Here is a 22,363-nt window from a genome sequence, read left to right as displayed (position 1 = left end):
GAACTGCATAAAGAATGGGAAAGTAAACTTAATTTGGAAGCAGGCCCTGTGGACATAAAAACAATGGGGCAAACGTTTAAATAAATATGTTTAGGATTGGAATGTGAATGGGTAAAATTAGATAATGAACTTGTGATGTGCTTTAGCTTTTGAAATTTATCGTACATTTTTACTCTCCTTTTTTCTCATCCTATGTATATCAAAATTACCTAGGCAAAATGAATCTGGCTTGTCTGTATCTTCTCAACATTACAAATGGACCTGATGACAGAGCCCGGAACTCAAAACTAGATTTGAAAACCACTGTGATCATCAGTTAATATGAAGTGACACTCATTTCACTGTTGATCAAAGAGAGTTATTATTTCAACAGTCCATATATCTTTTTAACTGAGCAGTATTACTATGTAGAATTTGGATTGTATTCTCAGTACCTTTTACAATGGGATTAACAGTACTTTTGGTGTAGGAAAACACTTTGAAGCATTGATTCAGTTCTAAATTTAGTGAGCTGTAAAAGGAAATTATTTTGCTTCATTTTCTAAAAAAAAATCAGATAAAAGTAAAAATTCCTAAAATTTGATTGAGAACAAAGTTCAGTGAATGTTAAATAGATTAAAACAATGAAATTTCTGTTGCTAGTCCAGAATAGATAACAATTCTAATAACTGGTCTAGTTTCTCTAGTGATTTTCATTAGTAAAATACTAAGCTATGAGCTTATGTGGGCACCAAGTGATGGGGGGACTTTTTCTATAACTATATTTTTATGGATATTTCTGTTTTTCTGCTACTTTCCCCATGGAAACATAGTCTACTAAAAGAGATACTCTAATTTCTATAAATGTTGGGCTTGTTCTCTTATCAGCACTTCCCTAATTATGCTTTGGATTAGGCAAGAAGAAAAAGTACACTGACTATATCAGAATAATTTCCTCTGAAAATGACAATAATTGTTTCAGTAGTTTAATTAAGAGACTATGATGGGCACTCTTGTTTGTATGTAACTTCCTTGGTAGAAAATCTTTTTTGCACCCAACTTCAATTGTGTAGTAGATTGTCTGAATAGATTCTGTAGCCCTGCCTTTGTATTTCACTTATTTGAGTGAAAGAAAGCAGTGTTTAAGCCACGTCTGGCAGGAGATTACCATATCCACAGTGGAACCTTACTTTCATAGACAAGACCTTTTAACACAAATGGAACAAGAATTTGAGCTGTGGAATGGAATTCTATGGGCCTGTTCTTTTTTGAAAGGATAGGGTGCAAGGAAGTGTTAAAATGAAATGTTTGAGTTTTGCTAAAGAGAAAAGGTGAAAAATAGGGCATCAATATAATAGTTTTTGCAGGAATATTTTAGCAGCATTTCTTCTTGTATTTCTACAATACCTAACAATAAACCAAGGCTACAGAGTAGCTTTAAATGACCTCTGGTAGATTTACCTATGCAATCAGTAACATAAACATGACCATTCTTCAACCATTTCGAAAACATGGAGGGAGAGCTGCTTTTTTGGCCATTTTTTCATAGCTAAACTTCCTTACAGTAATGTTCTTCTGAATAAGAACACAGTATCATGATCTCTTTCAATAAACTTTATTTCACCTAAGCTTTTAACACACCACAGACTGCCTTCATGCACCAGGATGCGTGGCCATTAAACTTGGACGTCTTTGTCAGACTCAAAATAACACTGGCCTGTGTCTGACTCTGCTGTTTCACTAATTTTGGAGAAAAGTGAGGAGACACGATGTTGTAAAGCAGGGGTCGTCAACCCGCGGCCTGGTGCCGGTCCATGAGCTTGCCGGAACTGGGCCACGGATATTGATCTCCACCCCCACCCCCCGCACACACGTGGGTGTGTGTATCATGCTCACGCATGTCACGCCTGCAGTGGGTGTGTCATGCTCATGCAGGGGGTGTCGCATCCGCGGTGGGCGTCATACTCGGGGCTGTGTCGCACTCGCATTGGGCGTGTTGCACTTACAGGGGGTGCGACAAGCCCACTGCGCAAGTGTGTGGGGTGCCCTTGCCCCTGGAGCTCGCTCCCCCCAGCTGGTCCACTGCCCCAAAAAGGTTGGGGACCGCTGTTGTACAGGACCAGAGAATCCCTTGCATTGTGTCTCTCTTGGTCCATAATTTCTGTCACTTCCACCCCCGCCCCCACTAACTAAATAGATCTCAAGGCACCTTTTTGTAATAACGTACATCAATACTTCCAGACCATTAAATGCTGTTATGTTCCTGGATCAAAGTAAATCAGGGCACCTTTTTGTAGAAGAAATATAAACTGCATTTTTAGGGCCTTACTGTTTGTAGATTAAACTGGAATGAAAGCTGCAACATCTGTTTTTCTAAAAAGGCAAAGATCTGTGTACAGAATGACTGACTTGTGCAGCAATGGGTGGGAATGATACTAGCACTGATTAAGGAATGCTGCTGCTGCTGTTAAAGCAGCATTTCTGCCTGGAAGAGAAGTTTAAATATTAAAATTAAGCCATAATAGTTTCTTGCTGTGGGAAGGGAATGAAAAAAAAATCACTTTACGAGATTATATTAATATGAATTATCACCTGCTGGGAAAAGTTTAACTTTGCCAGTCCTTTGGCGTTTTAAAAATATTCGTTACATTTGGAAAGAAGGGGATGGGTCTTGGCTATATTTACTAGTTTTGTAGTGGTGGTTTGCTGATGTGTCTTTCCTCCACACACACATACACATACACACACCTTTTTCTACTGTCTGTTTAATTTCTACCTTTTTTGAATGTTTGTGAAATAGCAGTCTTTCTGAATAGGGTTTTATGTGTCCTCCTTTTTACAGAAACACGCTACTGTGTGGAGTGTTTGGGCTGGGAAATGGGATGCTGCAGCTTTAAGAGCATTTTTTTGTAATTTGTAACAGTATTTCCCATCCTATTTTTGCCTGCAGGCAGGGAAAGTGTATGTACAGTATTTATTTTGTTTCAGTTTTAATTTGAAATTTGTAAGTTTCTATAAGTAGCTTACTGATTTACTGTTTCTGAAGACAAGTGGCTTGTTTAAATTTGTATTTGACCATAGTTTCCACTTTCTGTACTTTAAAATACTGAAATTAAAATCTGTATTACTTATGTTTTTTTGATTTTAGCACTCAAGTGTTTAATTTCTTCATATTTGTTCACTCAGTGTAAAGCCTGAATGCACTACATAATGTCTTATGGAAATATTTGATCTATTTTTTACTTCTGATTTCTGTGACTTTTGATTTGGTTATTTCATTGCACCTTATTATTAACAAAACTTGAGTTCAGAATTACATTGCTGCTGGCACTTATTCCAACAACCTCGAACATTTTTTTGCTGCTTTGGCAGCGCATAAGATGCAAACAATCTTGGCTAAATGTATAAGGGAAAGGATATGGAGATGAAATAGCCAAAGATCAGTCTACTTTAATATTTGAATGGCAGTATTGTTTGTAGGGAATAGGAGGCAAAGGGGAAAACATTTTAGCCGCAAAATTTTATAGCTTTTGGAGGTGCAAGCCCAGGCCAAACAGCAAAAAAACTGGGGTTTGGTTCTTTGCTGAATCAGTGTACATAGCCATTGGAGCTATAATAATACTATTCAGATCACAGATCATCCAAGTTCTAGCATATTTGTGCCCTTGCCTGGGTCATAAATTGTGCAAATCCGACCTAGAATAATGCTTTGTATTAGCCCATGCCAGCAAACAACATTCTGAAATGTAAGCCTGTTATTGACCCCTTTCCATATGGCAGAGGTGGGCAATTTATGGTCCTCCCTATGTTCTTATTAGCACTAGCCAGCATAGGCCATGGTTAGGGGAACAGGAGTTACAGTTCGTACTGGAAGGCCACAGTTTTTCATTCCTGCTTTAGAATATAGATACTTACATATGACTACATCTTTTCTTCTCATGAAAATGTGAAATAGGCCTCTGAGTGCATTAGTTGACTTAAAGGCTATGCAGTACTTGTTTGCAGCAGAATTCAGATACATGGGAAGAAATAGTTTGATATAGGCATGTGGTGTTTAAGTCTCTGAATAAAACAGGAAATTGATACTTCCTGTTGATGACAAAACTTCTAATGACTTATCAGTTTCAAAAATCCTGAAGGTACAAACTGAATTGTACTGAAAAGAGTTGTTTTAAAAGTTTTTGAGATAGGAAAGACTAAAGTGACAAGTGATTTAAATTATCAAGTGTTTTCCCTGCTGTTGCTGCACCTGTCGGTGTGAAACACAATGCCAGTATACTTTTGAGAAATCCAATAGTATAATTGGAGTATTAAAAGGATTAGAATTACAGCAAACATCTGGTGGAAACCCAAGTTTCTTGCTTTGCCAGAAATGTTTTGGTTTAGAAGACTGACATTCATAGGAACGGGCCTTTGCTACCATTCTTTTCTTTCTAGTCCCGTTCCACAACCAAGACAAACTGTGAGGGTTGCATGCAGGGGAATTTATGATTTGTGAAGAGGTGGCAACTCAGAATTCTCACATTTCACCTCACAGGCTGCTGTGTTGTCCTCTTCTCCAATAAGAGGTGCTTTATGTGTTTAGGGGAAAATAAACCACCCTTTTAAACAATGATGAATTACACAAGCCTACCACTGAGAAAACAAACATAGTAATAGCCATATTGGCAAAAATTCCAAACTCCTACATTGGTACCTTTATAGAAAGGCATTGCAAGCTGTTTTTCATTGTGAGAAGGAATGCCAATAAGTGGTTATATTTGAAAGCATATTATGGCCATATACTGAACAAAGCAGTAAAAATCTTTGTGGATTTGCAACATGATTACTAGTATTCAATAGTTTCACATATTTTGCTTCTAGAAATGTTAATTCTTAGGTAGCTGTCCAGAAATGTGACAAAAATTCTCCTTTTTGGTCCTAGCTTCTGTACCAAAGGCTTTTTACTGATTTATAGTTGAAACATACCCCCTTCTCATTGATGTGTCTAGAAAGTAAAGCCTATTGTTCCCAAATATCTTTCCATTCTGAATATGGAATGCTGTTGCCCAGTGTCTGATAACCATGACTTTGAAGTTACCATAACTTTAAAGAATGAGCTAGGCTCTCCAAAGAGACTCTTAACAGAGATGCTTCCACACAACCAGTCCTTGCACTTTTAAATGAAATTATATTTGTGCAACTATTTCATCTCTCCCCCTCCATAACAGGGTTTGTTGTGGGTGTGGGGGTAGTGGAGAAAGAAAGAAAAAAGGCAGTAGAAGCATTTGGAAAACATGGGAAGACTACAACTGGCTTCTGTTAAAATTGCATGAATGAGGCATTGCAATTCCATGATAAATGCTTAACCTAGAAACACACTGAACCAAAGACATTTCTGAATATTTTTATTGGCTTCTTGATCTTGCTATCATTCAGATCTTTTACCAAACTCTTTGTTTTATTTATCCTCTTTGCTTATAAATACTTTATCAATAAATTTCCAAATGTATACATTTTGGGACATACTGTCTTTCAAAGCTATTGATTTCTTATTCTTTTTTTTAAAAGAACAAGTCAAGCCAGGATGGCAGTATGATGCTTCCCTCCATCTTTTAGCTTCGCATCAGACAGTTGCCACTGCAGGAATTGTGCATTGCGTAAGAATGACCTTGTCCAGTGGTCTATTTTTAGGTGACATTCACTTTGCTTTTTCTGTAACACAGTGACGTCTCCACTTCCAGTCCTGGTCTTAACTTTCCTTCAGCAAAAAAGGAGACTTCTCACCTGGGCAGCAGCTTCTAATACACTGTGTAGACTATGTTAACCACTCATCTGGCCCATTATGTTGTTTTCTAGTAGCCTATATGCACAGCTAGCATTGCCATTAGCAGGATGTGCTTGTTGAAGTTGTGCAAGAGGGACCACCCTTTGCATTTTCTCCTTAAAAACAAAAATAACATGACTTTTCCATGTGCTTGCTTAAAACTGTACTGATGTGTTCCTCACTGTTGGAGTGTGAAGAGCTGCTTGAGCAAATGATGGGAAGGGTTCTTGAAATTTGTGCATTATTTTCCTTGCTCAGCTGCACAGTTACTTCAGTACGTCTGGACGTCTTGGTGAGCCACTTTCATTAGGATCTGCAGTTTCACTGCCATGGAATCTAAACACAGCAAGGAAACAAGAAGTATTTGATTTGAAAACCATATCACTTGATTCTTTCCTTAAGTGAAAACAGAAATACTGGGCACATTGAGTATATCAGCTTCACATGTAAACCATGGTATTATTTGTGATGCTTGCACCTATTTTCTTCACTCTCTCTATGGAATTAAAGATGCTTTTATGACTCATGATTTTTCAGCAACAAGATGACAATGTGCTACAAAGATAGGTACTACTTTTAAAATTGCTCCAGATGAGTGTCTGCCCCAAGACTTCCTATAAAGTGTTCCTTTCTACGCAGCCAGAAAAGGCTAAAGAAAATGTTTGTATGTACAGTGGTGCCTCTACTTATGAAATTAATCGTATTGGAATGGTGTTCATAAGTCGAAGCACCATTTCCCATAGGAATGCATTGAAAACCGAGTAATCTGTTCCAGCTGAAAAAAAAATCACCCCAAAATTAAAAAGAACACAGGCAAGCCCGGTTGGAAGGCGCTCCATTGCTGAGGTTTAAGAAGAAGAAAAAAACTCCATAAACAAAAAGTAAAGCCACCTCCGTTGCTGAGGTGAAACAAACACTAAAGCCACCAACAACGCAGCACAGAAACATACCCTCCCCAGCCAAGGGGAATAGCTTGGAAGTGGAAGCTCTGTTCGCAAGTTGAAGCAAAATGTTGCAACTGGAGCTGTTCGTACATCAAAATGTTTGTAAGTAGGGACGTTTGTAAGTTGAGGCACCACTGTATTCTTGTAACAATGGCACTCTCTGAGTATCATTTGTACACTGACACTCCCCCCCCCCCAAAAAATGCATGGGTTAGACCAAATTTCAGCATGGAACAAAGGGAGACCAACAGGTCTCCTTTCTTCCTGCCTCAAAACCTTTTACAAAAGTTATTAGGCACATTGGAGTTTCAATTTCCTGCATGCCTAGCAATCTCTGAAAGGGGGCGGGGGACAGGGAGAGACCTTTTCATACCTTTCCTAATGCCTAATAAGAGAGTAAGTGAGAAACCCAGGAAGGAAGAGAGTGGAGTATATAAGCAGCCAGTGGGATAGGGAATGCCAGGGGGCACCACACAGGGTCCCCTCAAATATGGAGCATCTCTGGTCATACTTACTGAACTTGGATGTGCAGCAGCTTGGTATTCTAGATTTTTGAACCACAAGATAGTAGACAGGCAAGCCAGACAGAGTTACAGCACAGCCTATACTGGTGTTCACAGGATCTGAGTATAGAGATGTTCCCACAATGAAGAAACAGGCAATTGTAAATACCAGAGGGATAAATATAGGCACCTAAGGGAAAGGATGAAATGGAAACCAAAATATCTGCATTATACATACAAGCAAAAAACGTTGATTTGAACACAAATAATGGTTTGATGTACCTATTTCTGGAGATGGGTCTAACTGGCCTCTGCACAAAGCAGTAATTAATATCAATAATGTTACTGTATAGTGTTTCCATCCTCTGTTGCAAAAGAACACAATCTAGTTTCAGGTATCTTTAAGGCACCTTCTTAAATCCTATCACAATTCTATGGCTATCTCTAATTGTTTCCATGTCTGGATCTTTATGATTCACTTCTTCAGTTTACATCTTGTCCAGTATGATTATCTGCTTGAACACTATATTTGATATTTTCTCCTTGTGCCAATTCAATGGCTACAGACACAACTATCCATTAATGTTTTCTTCGAGATGGCTAAACATAATTTTGGACCACATAAGCTGTGATTAAGAATGTACTGCAAATCAATGTCAAAACATGGCTTGCATTAAGTATTTTGTTTGCACTGAGCAACTTTCGTTTCCCAGATTGCTGGCCTCTTCTAAGGTCAGGGCTAGAGATGGGACTTTCATGTTTTTTTAAAAAAACACGAAAGAAGCTTATTTTCATTTCATTTTTTTTCATTATTTACTATAGGAAACTCTTAAACATGAATGTATCAGCGAAAAAGAAATATGCAGATAGTTCATTTTTTAATGTATTTCCTTCTTTGATTAATTTTTCTGGCACCCTTTATCAAATAGCCCAAGAAATTTTTCATTCGGGCTGCTAGAAACCACCAATCAGAATATCACAGTGAGCATTATTTTGGTTTGGTATCTTCCTGCTTGCCATGTCTCCATCTTGTATCTTTTCCTATTTTTAAACTTGATTTTTTGGAGGGGGGGATTCCCCTGCCCACATTTTGGATATTTTCTTCCTGCTGCTACCAGGCAGGTTGGCTGTGCCAGTGTGCCTCCTTAGGACTTGAAGAAGAAGAGAAGAAGGCATCAAATGGTAGGGGAGAGAGAAGTCTCCCCATATTCTAGTTTGGTTACAAGTTGGGAGGGTTTGATTGTATCCTTTGCCTTTATTTATTTGCTTTTTTCTTGGTTTGGGGGTGAAAGAGATGTGTTTTGATGGTTGTTGTGGGTTTTCTGTGCTGCTTGGCCGTGTTCTTCCTAATGTTTCACCAGTCTCTGTGGCCAGCATATTCAGAAGACAGTAGTCAGAACTCTGTGCTCTGGATGTGTTTTCTTTTTCTTTTTGTCTTTTGTTATTTTTCCTCTCTGTGAGTGCTTTCCTTCATTGATTGTTTTTTTAAATTGCTATTTGGTTAATTTACTGTGCATTTAAAGGTGTATATTTGGGGTGTGGGGGACTGTTTTGTTTGCTACCGTGGGGATGTATGTTGGAACTTTGTGATTACGTCAGTGCCACTGAGCTGTGTGGGTGGTGATTATTCTTGTATGGGCACAGTTTGGGGGATTTCTCACTGTTCCAATAATAATCTTTTGTTCTCGTTTGCTATGGTCAGTTTTTGGAGTAGTTTGATTCTCTGTTGCCTTGCTGTAGTTTTTACAGGTTGTTTTAGGGCTCTTTTCGACTATTTGCAGAAAACAAATGGAGAAAAATGAAATGAAATAATCTGGAAAAGGTGTTTCCTTTCATGTTAAACTAAAGGACCAGTGCATGAAAAACACAAAAAATAGAAGAGGCAACCGCCTCTTTAAAAAAACCCTAAAACAAACAAACAAAAAACAACAAAAATTTGCTGTGTTTATTCCTAGTCACAGCTTAGTTTGGTAAGGCAAACAATAGTTTCACTGTACTTTGGGGGTCTTGTAAGATTAGGACAGCTGTTAAGGAAACCCACCTGCACTTAGCCAGTCACATTCTTGTGCATTCCCACCCACCCCCTTTTTACCCATTTTCTGTATGTTCAATTTTTCAGTTTTGATCATCTTACCTTAAAGGGTCTTGGTATTTCTGGATATCGATAGCGATGTATCATGAGCCCTAATGTGGCAAGTCCTATGAAGAACCAGCGGGAGAAGCTATAGAAGTTCAACAGCCCATAGAGATCGCCAATGGATACCATCAAATAGATCAATGGCAACTGGATATAGAAAGAAAAATGGTGAAGCAGAAAGATGACAACACAATTTATTTCTGTTCCTTTGGGGGTCCCTCTCTGCAGCTCTTAATCAAAGTATAAAACTCTCTCCTTACATTATATAATTTAGAATTAATTTACACGACCAGTTCTAACTGATAATGCAGAGTTTTATGGAAAGACATATTGGAACAATTTCCACTTGAGTTCATTAGATGATGGAAATTTCAACCATGTGAACTTATTTGATGAAATAATGAGTTGGGTAAAATAACCACACCAATACATAACCATTTACTTCAGCAGCTGGAAGAATAGAAAAGGCCTCTATGTATATCATATGCACCATCCTATAAAACGGAAATGTCTGCCTCTCATTTTTGGATACCTTCTTCATTCTTCACTTAGGAGGAGGAGGACACATGGATGAGTTCACTCTTAAAGTGTTTACAGCTCGTACCATTAATATAAGGGCTGGGAGAGGAGTGTGTCTTTCAAGGTGTATCATTGAAAAGAGAGCTGGCCACTGTCCTTCCCGTGCAGCTGCAAATAACATCCTGCACAAGAAAGAGAAGCTTTAGGTTAGCTTTATTAGTCGTATGGAATGAGTCTTATGCATTGTACTTCTCTGCATGGTAGTAGGATATTGCAAGCTTCTGTTCTGCATACAGAAAATTATTAGCTGGAATACCAGTGGTTTTTATGAAGGGGCTCTAGAACTTGTCATAGTTAACTGACAAGGACTACTTGTCTTAGTTAATTGTCATCCTCTCTAAGTGAATGTGGATGTATATACCTGTGCTATGAGGGATATTTTAATCACAAATTTGCCAGTGTTGAAAAGTGGTTCCTGTTACAGCTTCAAAAGCAATAGATGTGACAAAATGTACACTTGTGATGGATGGTGTACTTGGTGTCCAAATTGACAAAATACAGATAAATACTGAGGTTTCTGGGAAGAAGGAAGATGTGCGGGAAGATGATTGCTTCCTCCTTGTTTCTCCTCACCAACTGATAGAATACAGGTTTTATTTTTCAGATTGGCAACTATAGATAAGACCTGAGACATACACCATCTTCAATAATTGGGGCAAGAAGTCTGAATGTTTTTACCTCGAAGCAGCAAAGATTCCTCCATTCAAAGCGCCAAAACATGATAGAGCTACAAGAATTGGAAGCACAGAGGAAATGCTCTTGAAAACGTTATCAGCAAAGCTCTAGAAGAGGATCAAGAAATTTTGATTAGCCATCATTTTTTCCTTCTCTCTCTCTCTCTCTCTCTCTTTCTCTCTCTAGCCATATGTTGGCAGAAGGATTTTTTCCTTCTTCAATAGTACAATGCATGTATGGGAGGCACCCAATGCAGCAAAAAAGAATAAACGTATAATGAAACATAAGCTTTTGGACTAATCAAAAGAGCAAATATAGCTAGGCAACAACACATTATGCTGAGAAGGAAAAATATTTAAAGTTAGTTTAGGAGACTCATCTATTGATTTATACAGAATGATAAAAACCATAAATTTTAACAAGGAAAGTGATATTTTAAATACACTGGTGAGGTTGATGATAAAAATTTTTTAAACATATATATATAGGTTTCCATATATATATGGAAACCTATATACAAAAGTCTCAATTAGGAGAGAAAATCTATATATCTTATGTTGTTCATTTTAAGGAATGCCAATAAAAGGATTCTTAACCGAACCCTTGTTTTTAGAGAACTTCCTGTCTATTGCTCATGTAAACAGATGTCTGCTTTAGGCAGTAGAATTTCCAATCTGTTATTTCTCTTTCATTAAGCTCAAGTTCATTCCACAAAACCCTGTAGACTCTTCCCTCCCGGCCTCGTCAAGACTGATTAAAAAATGCAAAGAGCAAGAAGGAGGCCATGCTCACCACAGCTACTGCATCAGAGTTGAGAATTTCCTGCGGGGTCAGGACTGCGTAGTATGACACATTCATCAAGATGTAACACACAGTAACAATCGTTAGGGATATGAAAACAGCCAGTGGGATATTCCTGAAGAAGAAGAGGAAGAAGAAGAAGAAGAAGAAGAAGAAGAAGAAGAAGAAGAAGAAGAATTTTTTTCAAAGTTCACTTGTTGATGTATGTACTGTATATCTTCTTGGGTAAATGATTATTTCCTCCTTTATTAATACAGAAAGTATATATACAAGAATTAGAGTGGGGAGGTGCCCAGTAATTTTCTGTGACTGACTGTTAAGGTGTGATCTCCTCTCTTAGGGTTTCTGCACTATTAAGCTCTCTTCCAAACTAAACATGTTATGGATTTGGATTCCCATCAGCTGCAGGAAGCATGGTCAATGATTAAAAAATCCAGGGAGTCACAATACTTAACATGAGGATACCAGGCTGTGGAAAGGGCATCATATTCTATTAATTTCTTTATAGAATTATATGTAATGTTATCAATATGCACGACACTTTACAGCACACAAAAATAATGCAGTGCTTGTGTAATCTAAAGTTTCTTCAGTGAGCTCTGCAGACTGAAAAATGGGATTAAATACTTGTCCAAACTGCCTGGCAATACCTCTCTAGTTTCAGCCAGGATTTTTCCCCCCAGTCATTGTATGGAATTGAATCTGGGACTTTTTAGTTGCAAGCATTTGTGTGACAACTGAATCACCATGCCCCACTCCTGCCAACCCCAAATGGTCCAAAGTCTGATGAGATACAACATTAGGATTTTAAAAAAGAGCAAGTGGATAATCAATGACCCAAGTGGATGAGCAAATTTAATTCCCCCACACTTACCGTTTGGGATTTATAATTTCCTCTGTTACAAAGTTTATGTAAAACCTGAAAAAAGAAATAAAGAGATTTCCAAGTATTAGAGTACAGAACTTGCCAAGTAAAGGAAGTATAACTTTTGTCATGTAAGAGATTAAGAAATTAATTAATTAAGAAAGAAATTGTCTGGTGGCTTCCAATGGCTTCCCAGGATGAACGAAATCCCAAAGGATCCTCAGGTCCTTTGGGATGGGAAGAAGAAGCAGAAAAGTTTTATTTCCAAAAAAGCAGCACTGCTGATGATTTTATCAGTGTTACATGGCATAAGATGCTATTGGATTTCAGCAACTGTATAGAATTGCTCCATTGTTGTGTAACCTGAAAACGTGTGAAGATCTTAAAAATCAGATTTGTATTGGGGAAGAGGACATACTGTACACTGTAGGTTTAGGAACACATTGCTTGTCTTTAATAGTCTGCAAGGTCTTTTTGGACTAGGTCTGGGGATTGAGTCTATAGGGCTAAATTGGAAATCTGAAACAAACAAACAAACCCTAAAAGATTTCGGTTCTTTTGGGTTTGGCAAAAGGGCCTTTAACTGGAAGAATCCCATAAAGAAAGAAACACCCCCCAAAAGGGGAAGAAATGCTAAAGTTTCCCTTCTTGCACATCAATAATACATACACTTTTTGTTAAGTACAGTAAATGCAAAGGGAAAATCCATAGTGTTGAGACTTACCATCCCCCATAAGCAAACATGCCAGAGTAAAAAGCAAGGGGCAGCTTGTCAAGTGTCAGCAAATCTATGTCAAAACTATTTTGGAAATTTTCAAAATGACCTGATCCAAAGAGAAATAACACATTGTTGGTTTTGACAACAGAAGAGCCAAAGATGTGTCTAGTAAGGAACCTGTAGATTGTAGATTACAGCTACCATCACCCTTGGCTATTGGTCTTGCTGACTGTATTTGATAGAAGCTGGAGTCAACATCTGGAGGGCCATTACTCAGCTAGCCCAGCATATTTCTCCCCCACAGCTAATCTGCCAGTTGCTTCCCCCAAGCTGGCCAGTAAGAAAACTGAGATATTGCCAGTGCTTGTTTACTGTGATGAAGATTTTGTGCCCTTGAGGAATTGTAAGGGTTGTCCTCTGTATGGCAGGGCACATGGCCATCCTATGCAGATTCTATCTGGAATCTCTCTCCCTTAATAATAATCAGGTGCCTTCAAGTCAATTCTAACTTCTGGCAACCCTTTTCAGAGTTTTCCAGGTAGAGAATACAGTGGTGGCTCGCATTACGACGTTAATTTGTTCCAGTGAAATCGCTGTAAAACGAAAACGTAATGCGAAAATAAAAACCCCATTGGAAAGCATTAAACCCATTTAATGCATTCCAATGGGCTGGAAACTCACAGTCCAGCGAAGATCCTCCATAGGGCGGCCATTTTCGGTGCCTGTGCAGCGAGGAATCCGTCCCAGAAAACAGCGAGGAGCCATTTTATTTACCCGCCAGCAATTTTGAAACCGCTGATCAGCTGGAGGAAAATCATCGTTTTGTGAAGAATTGGTTCCCGAAGCAGGGAACCGATCATCGCAAAGCGAAAAAACCCCATTCAGACCATCGTTTTGCGATCGCAATTGCGATCGCAAAAAGATCGTCGTAATGCAGTTTCATTGTAATGCGAGGCACCACTGTACTCAGAAGTGGTTTACCAGTCCCGTCTTCTGGAGGTGCCCTGGGACTGTGTAGCTTGCCCAAAATCATGCAGGCTGGCTCTGCCCACAGGAGGCACAGTGGGGAATTGAACTCCGAACCTTTGGCTCCACAGCCAGAGGCCTAAACCACTGAGCGATCCCTTAGCCCTCTTTTATCTTCCCTTTTTCCTCCTCTGCTTATCTCTTCTCTTCCTTTTCTTCCCTCTCCTTCCAACTGCTTGTTCCCCTTCTTTCTAAAGCTGCGTTCCCAACTCATTTCAGATGAAAGTTTTGACTGGTCTTACCATTGCCAAGAGCCATCATCCCGGGAATGATAATTAGGCCAACTGTGACCAGTTTGAGAGCAGTGAGAACCGTTTGTATGTTGGCTGACCAGCTAACACTCCAGCAGTTCAAAGCAATCACGAGAGCTTATAAAAGAATAGGGAGAAAATAAAGTACAGTAAAATACTAGAACTGTATCTGTGAAAGGATTTGTTATTGTTTCATTTATGCTCTTGGAAAACGAGACCAATGATTACTCTTTTTTTGAACATTGTTTTGGTAATATTGACACTCAAAATTAGAATTACATACTTTTAGTGTCACAGCAAATATCAGGAAATAAATCAAATAGATTACTGAAATTTGGGGGGGGGGAGCAGAGTATCAGCATAGGAGGCAGAAATGTCCTGGATATTTGAACTCGTTCAAAGTAATAAGGTATTCCTTGACTTCTGTGTATCAATCAGTACATTTATTTTTGTTTATTCAAAATATTTTTACCCCACCTTTCTTGTAAAAAAGGTGGCTTACATCATGAAAAAGAAACAATATTAAAAGCTAAAAACAATACATTATTAGAACATTTTGAAAAATTAGACAAATACATTAAAAAAAATGGACAAGACCACGACTAAAAGCATTTTCAAAAGCAAGAAAATGTGTGAAAAATCCTATTAAAAATATCCTCCTAGACAGTCAGTCACTAAGGGAAGGCCTGCATGAAGACAAAGGTCTTTGCCTGCTTATAGAAGGACAGTAAATATGAGGCCAACTTGGCCTCTGCCAAGGTTATTTTATAGTTACAGCTTTTTAAAAAATGGTTATACCAGATGGGAGACAGGAGAGTGACTTCAGTGGGAATTAATCTTAACTAAGATCAGCCCCAGATTCCTAGTATACCATATTTTTCTGTGTATAAGATGATACTTTTTTCTAAAATAGAGTAAAAATTGGGGATCATCTTATACATGGAAGTAAAGGGGGATCAAAGGGCTGCATGATCGCAGCCCTTTGATCCTGCAGCCCTTTCATGGCTGCTTTACCTGAAGTAGGAACGAAGTAGATTACCCACATTTTTCTTAATTGGGGTTGGAAAAATGGGGGTTGTCTTATACATCAGGTCGTCTTATACATGGAAAAATATGGTAAGTTGATACTCACTGATTCCTGTTGTCGTGATCAACTTCACAGCCAAGATTGGGACGTGGCATGGAGTAAAGAAAGGCTCAATTAGATATCGTCCAAATGCCAAAGACACAACGGCCATATTTGCAGGACTGCAATACAAAACCCACAAACTGCAGGTTATCAGAATGATTTTCCCCACCTCTTTCCCACCATTTCTTATTACCTCTCTTTTATATTTTCTCTCCATGCCTATTCAAGTCCTTTGAAGTAACCATCAATGAACAGAGCAAGGAAAATCTTCCAAAGAATGATCTGAAGGAGTGGGAATGAGGTGTGACAAGTCTTAGGATCACTCTCTGCCCTTCAGCTTATGCAAAGGTTTCTAGTTTTCATTTTTAATTTCCGACAAAGGTTACCAGTGGTCCTGGTGTGACAAAATACAATTTGTATGAAGAGGAATGGCAAGGAAACCGTGGCTTGGCATCTTGGTTTTAGCATTTAAACCATAGTTTACCATTTTCAAATAAAACTGGTTTGTTGCAAACTAGAATCTCCTTCCCTTGCTCACAGCATGAAGATTAGGAGGGAACATGTGAACTGGAGCTTTCTCTTGCTTGCTTCTGCTCCTCATAAAACATGATTTCGGGACTCTGAATGTTGCCACTCCCTTAGCTCTCAAGGCTAGTATAAGGTCAATAGAATGGACACCTGTTTTGTGCTGTTGTGTTTTGGTAGTGGCCTACTATACATAGACTAAACTCCTGTTGCCATAATTTATGCTGTGCAAGGCTGATGATGTCATCAGGAGTGGTGATTTTTCAGGAATGTCAGCCATGTCACCAAAAGGACAACCTCCCTTGTCACTAACACCATCAAATAATACAAAAAGAAAGAGCTAGTGGATACCATCTCTCCTCCCCTGCCTCCATATTTCATAACAAGAACTGACTGGGGGATTCTGGGAGTCATAGTTGAAAAAAGAGTAGTCTTTCCAAACTCCAGCATTCAGGATATTATGAAAGAAACAAAATGATAGCTAGACTGTGAAAGATGTACTCTGACACTGCTGGTGCAAACCTGCTGTTGGTCCTGGAAAACAAAAATAAAAGGAGTCCTATTGTGTGTGGACGTGGTGGCGCTGTGGGTTAAACCGCAGAAGCCTCTGTGCTGCAGGGTCAGAAGACCAGCAGTCGTAAGATTGAATCCACGCAACGGAGTGAGCTCCCATTGCTTGTCCAAGCTCCTGCCAACCTAGCAGTTCAAAAGCATGTAAAAATGCAAGTAGATAAATAGGTACCACCTCGGTGGGAAGATAACAGCATTCCGTGCCTAAGTCACACTGGCCACGTGACAACAGAAATTGTCTTCAGACAAACGCTGGCTCTATGGCTTGGAAACAGGGATGAGCACTGCCCCCTAGAGTCAGACACGACTGGACAAAAATTGTACAGGGAAACCTTTACCTATTGTGCGTGGAGGGTTTAGTTTCCTTGCCTTCAATGCAGACAAAATTCAAGTTAGCTCTACTTATTACAAAAATGCACTTCTTGTTAGAACAGAAGATATACTATGTGGCAAGATGCCATGAAAAGCAACTGCACTAGACATATATACCTAACTCTCTAGAACAGGGGTCTCCAAAGTACGGACTATGGGCCACATCCTGCCTGCCTGACCTTTTTATCCAGCCCGTCCATATGTGTGGGTGTGGGTGTGCGCGCACACATACTTGGGAAAGATTGTATCCAGGTGTGTGGGTGGGAGTGTGTGCGTGCATGCGTGCGTGTGGGTCAGTGGGTGAGAGTGTGTGTGCGTGTTGACGGGAGTGAGTGCATTTGTGTGGGAATGCGTGTGGCTGGGTGGGGAGTGTGGGCAGGCAGGTGGGTGTGAGTTCATGTGCGTGCATGCATTCCTTCGTCCCTCAAAAATATATTATGTGGCCCTCTGTGTGAAAAGTTTGGAGACCCCCCTGCTCTAGAATATGTTTCCCCCACACATTTTGCTATTTTTTTCCTTCACTGTACAAACACTTTATGCCACTTATATGATAAACATATCTGTGTCATTCCACTTTCTGAAAGGCCAGTCCAAGACATCGGCTGAAACCCAGTTGCTTAGCACAGTACGTTGCACAAGCGGAGACCCATTGAGCAGTGGGGAATTTGGTGAGCCAACTCCTCTGTAAGTTCCATTGATTCGAATGGAACATACAGAGGAATTGACTTACTAAATCCCTACTGATTCAATAGGCCTAATCTAGATCAATTTATTATGGCATGCAACAGGATTTCAGCCATTATGCTGCCTCGCTTAGACCAACAAAGGATATCTCCCACTCATTTGAGGGAACCTAGACACCAAAAATACCACTTAAATGGTTTCTGCAACTGAGCAGAAAGTCCCTTGAGTATTCTTAGCAGTAAACATGCAATGATAGCAAATTAAATAACTACTTGTTTCCCTTTTGCAATATCCCCAGTCTGTTGCATGAGGTGGCTGTCTATATCTAATCAAAAGACCACTCCTGATTTTCTGTTCTTCAAACTCTGCATTTTTGTAACAAAACTCAAAACAAACAGAGAGAGAGAGAGAGAGAGAGAGAGAGAGAGAGAGAGAGAGAGAGAGAGAGAGAATAGTGTTTGCAATGAAATAGGGCAGTAGGCTCCAAGTATTCTCCAGAGCAAGCTGTGTGTCAGTATTGTGGACAAGAAGCTACAGTTAGGTCAGAATATAGGCAGACAAGATGGTTTCCTATAGGCAAAGGGATCAAACAAAGATAGATTTTATTAACATACCTGTTCAATATATACGCAAAACAATACCATACAGAAGTCCAGATTATATTCGGATGAAGGAGGAGTGGAAACTGGTGAAAGAAACATTGATAATTTGACATCTACAGATGGCACTATCTTATTGGCTGAAAGGAACAATGACTTGAAAAACCTCTCAGTGAAAGTGAAAGAAGAAACTGCCAAAGCAGGACTGCGGTTGAACATTCAGAAAACAAAAAAACTGACTACAGAATAACACAATAATGTCAACAATGAAGAAATTGAAAGATATTGTATATCTTGGTTCAGTCATCAATCCAAATGAACATTGTAACCAAGAAATCAGAAGAAGACTGGGACGAGGAAGGGCAGCAATGAAGGAAATAGAAAAAATGAAGTACAGTCGTGCCCCGCTTCACGACGATGTTTTTGTGATCACAATTGCGATCGTAAAACGATGTTTTAAATGGGTTTTTTTCACTTTGCGAAGATCGGTTCCCTGCTTCTTGTATTCCCAATCACAATTTATGGGTGAGAAAGCTGGGCAGTAAGGAAAGCTGACCGAAAATAAAATTGATTCATTTGAAACATTGTGTTGGAGGAGATATTTGTAGTTATCCCGGACTGCCAGAAAGATGAGCAAGTGGTTCCTAGATCAAATCAAGCCTGAGCTATCTCCGCAGGCAGAAATGATGAAAGTGAAGCTGTCCTACTTTGGGCACACCATAAGAAAGCAAGATTCTCTGGAATAGACAATAATGCTGGGAAAGGTTGAAGGCAGCAGGAAGAGAGGAAGACCAAATCTGACATGGATTGAATCCCTAAAGGAAGCCACAAGCTTGAGTCTGCAATAGCTGAGCAAGGCAGCTGAGGACAGGACATGTTGGAAATTGTTCATTCATAGGATCAGCACACATCAGAGGCAACTTGACAGCACAGAAGCCAGTTGGCATCAAGGGTTCCCTTGAACAAGCTGTATGTTCACTTACACTCTCTCTCTCTCTCTCTCTCTCTCTCTCTCTCTCTCTCTCTCTCTCTCTCTCTCTCTCTCTCTCTTCAAGCTAGGCAGCTCCCAGATGTTCAGTGGCAGACGGCTCTGTTTATCTAGTAGCTCTTTGGCTTGGTGGGGGAAGAGCAGATCATATATCAACCTGGTTTCTATAGAACCTCAAGCCTTTTGTTATAGTAGTTGTCATTGTCACAAAAACTACAGTGATATTTGCATATTAGTGAAAACATTTCTGTGCCTGGAGAAGATTGTCTGTGGTTTGAGATTATTTTTTATGTTTCCATTTTCCATATTTGGGTTCTCTCCTTTCTTAATCTTCTATCCATTCATTCTCCCCCCACTGCTCCATGTCTTTCTCATATGTCTTTTCTCCCTTTCCCCCTCCCAACATTTGTTAGATCTCCTTGTTAGATCTCCGTGGTGCTGCATTCACCAGCTGGCTGCTTCTAAAAACACAGCTGGAACATGCCCACAATGGCACAGTTGAAAGAGACAAAGCTCCCAATCAAACCCCTCTATAGTCTGGAATTCCTCCTTCCCCCCTTTTTTTCACAGGAATGGAAAGTAAATCTTCTCTTACCGGATCATAATGAATTCAGCCCATAATCTCAAGAAGGCTGGCAATGGCCCAAGAGTCTCTAGAAGGTAAATGTAATGTCCTCCTGATTTTGTGATGGTTGTACCCAAGTCTGCATACGACAGAGCACCTAGAAAGCAAACAAGAAGGCAGCCACCTTTTACCCACTCACCTGCAAGTAAGCCCCTTTGAATTCACTATATATGTACAGGAGGGCACCCTTAAAGTCCTTGCACAAATCATTCTAATTTGCATCCAATGCTTGGAAAAGGTTTAGTTTGTTTGGTTTTTTTAATTACAGCTCTCAGACTCCTACACTGGACACGTTGGCTAAGATTCTGGGATTTATAATCCAGGGGGGGAAATTAACATTGATCTTGAACCTGTGTTAGATGTCTTCCTGTCCAGACTGAACATCTGGTGATTTCAGGGGGCAATTGCATGGGGAACAGTTGAGGTGTCACTGGAGAAAAATTATTCTTCTGCTACCCTCAATAAATTTTCCCCGTTATTTAGTGTAAAGGTCAATGAACCAAAGCGACAGGAAGCTACTGTGCAGAACCATCCAAGGACTGTAACTGAACTAAAGCAAGAGGCACATGTAACCACATGTTCCAGTGATGCGCATTCTTTCATTCCAGCACATCTGTTCTTCATGTGGTGCCCTGACTGCGTGTCCCAAAGTGATCTCCTGATGATTTCCATGGCAATTGCTACACATTCTGAACTCCCAGCGGAGAATGTTTTGAGGGACCCATTCCTCAAAGCTCCCTCATGGACATACATTCCTAAGTCCATAATTCACCTACTCTCTGTGAACTATATCTTTTTTTGGGGGGGGGTAAGGGGTGCTCTACTTATCTTCATCCTCTTGTAAGAACCTTGGTCTGGAAAGAAGAGGAGAAAAACACCACAAGAAATTAGAAAAGAAGCCCATCCACTCACCAAACAGAGACAGGATCCCACAGGCCAACCACACAAGCAATGAGGTCCCGACGGTGCCTGAGTTTTTCAGCACTGCTTTGGGGGATATGAAGATGCCACTCCCCACCATTGTGCCCACAGCCAGGGCGATGGCCCGGACGAGGGTGATCTTCCTCCTTAGGAAAACGGCTTCCTTCCCCTCAGTTGGAGGTTTCTCCTTCCTGCAGGTCACCATTTCTTTTACACAGCGGTTTCACTGGTTCACAGAAAGTTTCTGCGTCACAACCACACAGCTTTCTTTTTTTGACCTCTTGGATAGAAGTTTTGCTCTACTTTCTCTCTCTCTTCTCTCTCTGTCTCTTTGCTCAGCAGGCAGAGTACGATTTGGCTGGGAAACCCTGGACATAACAGACACATGAAGCAAACAAATATTTAAACAAAAATATCAGGTGGGAGGGGAAGTGGGGTCCAAAATCCCATAGCAAGTGGAGGCTTCTGTCATAGACACTGGTGTGAAGTGGGAACACTTCCAGCTGCCCGTTTTGCATACCAAGAACATGGTCTAGTTGTATGTACTTCTCTTGACTTTGTTTGTAGTTTAAGTCAAGTTACTCTTCCTTCCTTCCTTCCTTCCTTCCTTCCTTCCTTCCTTCCTTCCTTCCTTCCTTCCTTCCTTCCTTCCTTCCTTCCTTCCTTCCTTCCTTCCTTCCTTCCTTTGTATCACATTGCTTGGTTTAAAATTATAGATGTATATGAAATATAGGCAAAAATTAAAAACAAATAAAAATATTCAGATACTTAGACTATTTTTGACCAGAAGCAGACTATTCCAATAATGTTATTTTGGTCATTTGCTAGATCTTCTTTTATACATGTGGTGCGGTAGAAATTGTAAGTGCTGCATTGATTGAAGTTCTCCACAGTCACAGAAAATGTGTCTGGTATCCAAGTAGCCCCATTTCCCTTGATTATTCTTGGATCTTCCTAATTTGCTTCAAAGTCTATTCAGTGACCTCCAGACGGTCCAGCTAGAGTCTTGTCCCAGGAGACACTCTTCTGCATTCATTCATTCAGCAAGTCACTCACTAGGGCTGTGTGTGTTATCTGCCATCAGTGCAGAACCAACTTATATTGACTTTAAAAGAAATAGTTAAAGAGTGGTTTTACCAGTGCCATCCTCTCACCCATTAAGCTTCCACGGCTAAACTGGGATTCAAATCAAGGTCCTCAGTCCTAATCCACCACTCAATCCACTGCATCTCACCCTTCACCTGGAGGGATGTACATTCCACAAGACTGGCCTATTGTCTTCAGGGCCATCCCACCCTCAAGAAAGGGATGGAATCGGAATAGTTGGCTCTCCAGCTTTTTGACCTCCAACTTCTGTCTGACATGACCAATGCTAAGAGATTGTGGCACTTCCGGTCAGAAACATCTGGAGGGCTTTGCTACCAAGTTCTGTCATTAGCAATCTTATTACCAAAGCTATAATAGGTAGAAATTCATCCTGTGAAATAATCTGACCTCAAAACCAGAGTTCCTGTGAGTCTGGTATAATTTCTGGGATGCACAAACATCAGCACAAGAACGGAGCCTGTTCCAGAGATGTCTGTGAGGCTACTGATCCAGCAACAAATGGGTCCTATTGATAGATATCTGGACTATAAAGAAAATGAGAATTGGCCATTGTTATTTA

At 39.9% G+C, this 22,363-nt stretch overlaps 1 protein-coding gene across 2 annotated transcripts; it reads right to left on the bottom strand.

Annotated features, from left to right (window-relative positions):
- Window positions 1–5,353: 5,353 nt before the first annotated feature.
- Window positions 5,354–21,132, bottom strand: LOC110082709 (cystine/glutamate transporter). Of its 2 annotated transcripts, XM_020800510.3 has the most exons (12): window positions 20,689–21,132; window positions 19,747–19,873; window positions 15,417–15,532; window positions 14,276–14,401; window positions 13,014–13,113; window positions 12,299–12,343; window positions 11,416–11,539; window positions 10,627–10,730; window positions 9,974–10,070; window positions 9,367–9,516; window positions 7,245–7,422; window positions 5,354–6,121 (listed from the first exon to the last, which is right to left on the bottom strand). In XM_020800510.3, the coding sequence occupies exons 1-12, from the start codon at window positions 20,900–20,902 to the stop codon at window positions 6,057–6,059; spliced, it is 1,446 nt and encodes a 481-aa protein (XP_020656169.3). In that variant the 5' UTR covers window positions 20,903–21,132; the 3' UTR covers window positions 5,354–6,056. The 2 variants fall into 2 exon arrangements, with proteins under 2 accessions (XP_020656169.3, XP_078232358.1); XM_078376232.1 differs by lacking the exons at window positions 19,747–19,873; window positions 20,689–21,132 and adding an exon at window positions 18,179–18,294.
- Window positions 21,133–22,363: the final 1,231 nt, after the last annotated feature.

The sequence above is a fragment of the Pogona vitticeps genome, chromosome 5 (assembly GCF_051106095.1).
Source record: "Pogona vitticeps strain Pit_001003342236 chromosome 5, PviZW2.1, whole genome shotgun sequence".
Taxonomy (NCBI): Eukaryota; Metazoa; Chordata; class Lepidosauria; order Squamata; family Agamidae; genus Pogona; species Pogona vitticeps.
Note: the sequence above shows the minus strand (reverse complement) of the source record. Positions and strands in the feature narration are given on the sequence as shown.

Excerpts from the sequence above, each read along its gene's own strand:
- LOC110082709 (XM_020800510.3), bottom strand. The coding sequence starts at position 20,902 with ATGGTGACCTGCAGGAAGGAGAAACCTCCAACTGAGGGGAAGGAAGCC. Across the intron at positions 15,533-19,746 it reads GCTGAATTCATTATGATCCG|TCCTGCAAATATGGCCGTTG; the intron begins GTAAGAGAAGAT and ends TTTGTATTGCAG. Across the intron at positions 7,423-9,366 it reads AAATACCAAGACCCTTTAAG|GTGCCTATATTTATCCCTCT; the intron begins GTAAGATGATCA and ends CCTTTCCCTTAG.